We start from the raw sequence: 6000 nt of genomic DNA on the forward strand, positions 1-6000 counted from the left end.
AAACCATACCATCAAAAAGATTTATATGGTAATACATTCTTCTGTTTGCCAGGCCTGAGACATTGGGACTTCATGTATCGTGTCGTTGTTGATAGTCATGAAATTAAGTTCAGCTGTTTGGGAGTCTTCCCTGCTGCTTGAAGTCTGTAGAACTGTACAACAGTTCTCCTCAGCACTGAAAAGCAGTAGGTGGCATGAATATGTTTTCTCTGTGGGTTGTTGCCTTGTTAGATTCAGGTTCCCAGTGTTCTGAGCTACACAGAAATTTAAGGGTGAAAACTCCATTTCTCTAACTAATTCCTTTGTCTTCACCTCAAGCTGGATAGGAAACCTTAACCTTGAAGCCAACACAGGGTTTTTTTTTCTGGATAGCCACCCCTCTCCATAGAAGGGTAATTAAAGAAGTGTACCAGAATTGGGTGTAAGATCACCTAACGTGGAGAGAGCGATATCCCAGATATCCTCGTGTTGCTGCTCTCCTGCAGCACGAGCAGCTGAGCTCTGCATGCAGCTGTTGCCTGCCAGGAGACCCCTCAACAACCCAGATAATCCACCAGGGAGATAATGAAGCTGCAAATACCTGAGAGTCAAGCGTGGAAGTAAACAGCTTTAAAATAGAACAGGCCGAGTTGAGCCTCAGCACAGTTTTGTACTTGGTTGAGCAATCTGCTGCTAGAGTGAGATGATAAAAACACAGAAGCCTTTTGCAGAGCAGCATCAAGCAGTGGTGTTTCAAAGCTAAGTGAGATCACTTTTTTAACATCTTTCATCTTGCTTTGTATTACCCAACTGCTCTGGCTCCTTGAATCAAAATGCCATAAAACCCAGACCCTTGAATAACTGGCAATACATCTGGAAGCAAATAACCTCGAGTATTTTCCCTTTTTGTGTTGATTCTGATTAAGCATGGAATAAGGAACTCCTGATTCTGGCACATTAGCTGATGGAAGAAGTGCTTGCTCATTCCACCTTCCTCTGATCTTGCAGTGTGCCACAAGCTCGTTTTAGCCTGGAAATGATGGAAAAGGGTAATAATCAGCCTCAGTGACAGGAATATCCAGAAACAGCACAATCACAACAGAGATTGTGATTGCCTAATATAATGAAGAAGTAGAAGCAAAACATCTCTTTTACTGATGTATTTGTGAGAGGGCATTTCTGTATGATTAAATGTGAAGGTGGGATTTAAACTTTCCATGGAAATTTGAAGAATCCTGGCTCTGTGTGAAGTCTGAAACCTTCCTGTGACTTCCTTGTGATTTTCCTGCACAGGAATAGTGTTGTTGCTCAGTTTTGATTGACCTCTTCCAGCTCTGCCAGACTTGTAGAGTGAGAAATGTCCCCTCCAGAGTCCCAGCAGGGGTTGATAAGGATCACATAGACATGCTGTGCCTTCACATATGACTTTTTGAAAATTGCTAAACACATGCTTGTGCTATTTCTTTTTTTTTTTTTTTTTTTTCCCCTATTTTTAAATGTTTTCCTCACCCTACCTGATGCCAAACCTGCCTATCCTGGCACTGGTTTGAGAAGAAGCCTGAGGGGAACAGGTCTGTGCTGCAGGGTGCTGGGTTTTGGCTCTGGTGTAGGTGCTGAGGAGGAGTGTGAAGGGCCTGTGTGGGATGGTGTTCACCCACCTCTTCAAGACTTTGCTGTTCAGGTGCAAATCTGCAGGGCTGGAGTGTGCAAGGTACAAGCACTTGTCACTATGGGAAGGGGAGGAAATGTGTGCAGGAGAAGGAAACTGGAAGCCGCAAGACGAGCATAAGATGACAGATTTTACTTGCAGATTTTCTTTTAATTTGCCTGTTATTCTCCTTCACAGGAACTTGAGATGCAAGCCCGGGCACACGGACTGTCCCTTGTCCCATCTACAGGCCTTTGCTCCCCTGACATGGTCAACAGGGTCATCAAACAGGAGCCTGTGCTGGACAACTGCAGCCAAGACATGATGCCACACCACACAGACCTGTCCTGCACCACCACCCTGGACCTGACTGACGGCACCATCACCTTCAGTGACAACCTGGGAAACGTGACTGAACCAGCTGGCACTTACGGTGTTCCTGCCAAAATGGGATCCAAACTGGAAGATATCCTGATGGACGATACCCTCTCCCCCGTGGGAGTGACTGACCCACTACTCTCCTCTGTGTCTCCTGGGGCGTCAAAGACGAGTAGCAGGCGGAGCAGCGTGAGCATGGAGGACACTGACCATGCTTGTTAGCATCTGTTGGCACACCTTTCATAAACTGCTTTGGTTCTTGATCAGTAGATGAAATAATTTACCTTTTGTAGAATTTTTTGATTTTTTTTCCCCCCCTTGTGCTTCATCAGTGTGTGTGCGTGTGTGTATATATTATATATATAGGATTTTTTTTAGAATTTTTGTGAAGAAACTTGTATATTCTATTTTAAAACTACCAATGCCTCCAAAATATTGTACAGCATATGTACAGAATCTCTGAACTGGATTCGCCAAGAACTTTGAACTGGTCAAATCTACTCAAAGCAATAGAATTACAGATGAAGAGTCTGTTTCTACTGGGGGGAGGGGGCAATTGTAGGATTGTAAATGCAACCTATTTACTTGGAAACAAAATGTAAAGTTTAAGAATGTAAAGAAACAACAACAACAAAAAGTCCAACTTGTAATTGTATTAATTGAATAGTGCTGCCTTAAAGATACAGTGTCCCTCAAATGTTGGTCTTACATGACAAGTGTTTAGGGAAAATACCCACACAACTTCACTCAGAAAACAAACTAAACCCAAGTGTTAAGACATCCTGATTGTGTTGATTGTGATATAAAATGCTGTTGCTGAAACTGCAGGGAGATGTGAGTGTCTCAGAGTGTTGTTTAATTTTACTCTGAGCTGATCTGGGTTTTCCGTTTGATCATGGTTCAAGTTTTTCCTCTTAAATTTTTATTTTGTTTCGTGACACACGTGGATGGCTTTGTCAATGGCAAACCAAGCAGGAGCACTGTAAATTGGGATACACTCTCGGGACAAAAAAAAATATGCATATTATCAGCTGGGCACATTATGTTGTACATATCTAATTGGCTTTCTCATTTTCTTTTTTTTAATTACATTGTACAGTTTCTTTTGATTTGCATGGATTCCTTAGTTATCCTCAACTTTTTGTTTTAAATTTATTTGTATTTCATTTGTAAGATTTTTGCCTCTTAATATTGCAGCGATTTTTTGACATTTTTAAAACTCATTGGAAGTTTTCTGCGTTCTTTGTAAACACTTGAAAGGAAGCTTTTATGCAGGGTTCTGTGTTTTAAGAGAGATTTTGAGAATATTTTGTATATTACAGTCTCACTTTGAAAATGTTTTTAAACGCATTTAAGGTAGAGTAAAAATTTAGATTAGGTAATAAAACAACTCTGTAGAGAAACTGAACTTACATATTTATTTTTAGTGATACAGAAAAAAAGTAGTAATATGCTTGGAAACATAACTATGTAGTTAATATACCCGTTAGAGCAATTCGTGTTCTATTTCAGCACTGGAGCTGACGTAAGAGAAAAAAAAAAAACAACAAAAAAAAAAGAGTAAATTACTGTATCTGCAAATAACTGTTACTTGATAACAATGTTATTAATTTTTAACATGCAACCATGTTGTAAAAGTAGTTGGGTGCATTATCTACTCAAGTGTAGTCCTATGCAATAACGGTAGTTTTCCTTGTATTATATCCAGCCTAGGTGTTCCACGGAGGTGACAGGTGGTGTTCCGAGCTAGACAGAGGGAATGGAATTCTCCAGGGCAGCCTACAGCTGACTGGCAGGCGTAGCTCGTTCAGAATGAAGTGCCTTAAACTCTAGTTGTAGTCTTCCTTGACTAGCACTGACTGAAGTGTGGCGTAGACAGAGCTTTAGGGTGGTGGTGTGTAGGGCGTTGAGGTTAGCATGGTGCCTACGGATAGAAAACCAGAGCTTCCCTTTCTCCTTTGTGCTACACTGGAAATTATATAGGATGAGTGCAACGGTGAGTTACTTGAGTGCCAGTTTGGCCGGCTTTCCAAGGAAACCTTGGGTTCAGCAGGTAGTGTTCAGAAACCAAATGTGAACTGGGATGGGGTGGCTGGGGATGGTGGTGGGAGTTCCCCTGGCGCAGCTCGCTGAGCCCTCTCCCAGCCATTTCCCCGGGGGGGGGCTCCTGATGTGTCCTGTCTGGCACCTGTGCTCCAGCACAGGGGGCTCTGGCTCAGCAGGGCTGTGGAACTCGGGGTCTGTGTTCCTGTCACTCTTCCCGTGGCTGTGTCCAGCCCTCCCTTCCCGCTTGAGCCGCCAGCGATGTGTTAGCATTGATGCAACCACGGGGTCGTGGCTTTTTTCCTTTCTTTTACAGTTTTTGAAAGAGGAGCTGGAGTTGGGTTGTTAAGATGCCTCTTCCCCTCATTCACCAATTCCCTTTTGGGAATATGTCTTTCCTAGGGTGGAGAAGCTCTGGCCCAGGCAGGACCCAGGAGGCTGCAGGATGTGCTGGGGTCACCGTGGTCCTGGAGCAGGAAATGCCCAGCCCCTGCATGGCAGCTCCTGGTCAAGTATGGGGGTACAGGCTTCTGGTGCTGCTCTTTGGCTGGGGTGACAGGGAAATTTGGGCTGTAGGAATTGCTTGTAGCTGTAACACAGGGCTGTGTTGCCCCTCCCCAGAAAACGGGGCAGCTCTGCAGCGTTGGTACAACAAATCAGGGTGTGCGTGTTGGAGTGTAGTAACTGAGAACCACTGAATGTATTGAGTGAGGCTTTCGCTTTGGTGCCTGCCCCGGGCATTCAGAAATTCGAGTCTGGACTGTGGTATATGAATATTTTTCAAGCTCACGTGAAACCACTGGTACTCACTGACAGCCATGACTTCTGATTTTTGGCTACATGCTGTGTGGAGGTGAGTTAGGATTCAAGGCCAACCATTCCATCAAGAGCTGGATTCCTTGGCAGGAGTCTCTGTGGCCGCAGCAGCTGTGTTGTGTGCTCCTATATCTTGTGTTTTCTGGGGTAACACATTAACTTGTCCATGCCACTCTTTCCCCCGTGTTTCTTTAGGTTACAGCCCTCCTCTGAGCCTGCCCACCCTTGGAATGGTGACACTGCGGTGGGGACGCCTCTAGGAGACCCAGACCCCCAGTGGGTGCTAAGGGGAGGTGCCTTTGCCTGTTTGAGCATGGAGGAGGGTGTGGCTGTGACGTTTTGCAGGGGTTGGTGGCAGAGGACAGAGGCAGCAGTCACAGGCAGGGTTTGGCATGGGCTGGGTGGAGTGAGATGGACAGAAGTTGTTGCCCGGTCTGGTGACGGTGACGCTGGGCAGCGGTGGCTTCCCTGAGCAGGTGGATGGGGAACTGACCAATTCTCACTTTGCCAAAGCCATGCAATAGGCAGGGATGTGCAGAGTACCATGAAGTTCTTACTGCTTTTGGCCTATAAAGCAATATTTAACTCTTGCAACCTGTAAAAGCAAAAAGAAGGTACATAAGGAAAGCACAAAGCACAAAATAATGCACTTACATTTATGTTGTTTGACATAAAATGCACTGGGGGGGAAGCTGATGTTGATAATAGTATAAATACCTATATTTCTTGAAAAAGTGACATTAATTACTGCCTCTTGCTATGATGCTTGGTACTGTAATGTTGATATTCATCTGCTGTTGACTGCAGCAATAATTTGTGTATGGTCCATAGCACTGTAAATTATGGATCAATATTAATGTATCCAATGAAATAATTTGAACTGTTGTTCTTGATAGATGGATTAAAGCATTTGGTTTTTCACATACATCTGTGTAAGTCACTCGTTTTCCATGTGAGTGGATCTTGTTTTCCTGTGCATTTGAAGTCCCTGCAGTGCTTCTGTCTGTGATTTGGCCATGGATGTGTCCATGTCCCTGACCCGGTGTTGTTCGGCATCCTTGGTTCCACCAGAGCTGTCCAGCTGTGTTTTGTGTGTCAGTTGCACAGGTGAATGAAGCTCCAGACCAGACCCCACC

The 6000-nt window shown here is 44.4% G+C and overlaps 1 protein-coding gene across 10 annotated transcripts in view; it reads left to right on the forward strand.

The window, feature by feature from the left end:
- MITF (melanocyte inducing transcription factor) overlaps positions 1-5789 on the forward strand; it is a 100780-nt gene extending 94991 nt beyond the window's left edge. For all 10 annotated transcript variants that reach the window (XM_005521990.3, XM_005521991.3, XM_014251715.2 and 7 more), the window contains one exon: positions 1826-5789. In XM_005521990.3, coding sequence (XP_005522047.1) covers positions 1826-2227 — 402 coding nt within the window. In that variant the 3' untranslated portion in view covers positions 2228-5789. The remainder of the gene's footprint in view (positions 1-1825) is intronic.
- The last annotated feature ends 211 nt before the right edge of the window (positions 5790-6000 follow it).

Source organism: Pseudopodoces humilis, chromosome 13, assembly GCF_049639895.1.
Source record: "Pseudopodoces humilis isolate 2021_Gansu_Grassland_sample_001 chromosome 13, ASM4963989v1, whole genome shotgun sequence".
In the NCBI taxonomy this organism is placed as follows: domain Eukaryota; kingdom Metazoa; phylum Chordata; class Aves; order Passeriformes; family Paridae; genus Pseudopodoces; species Pseudopodoces humilis.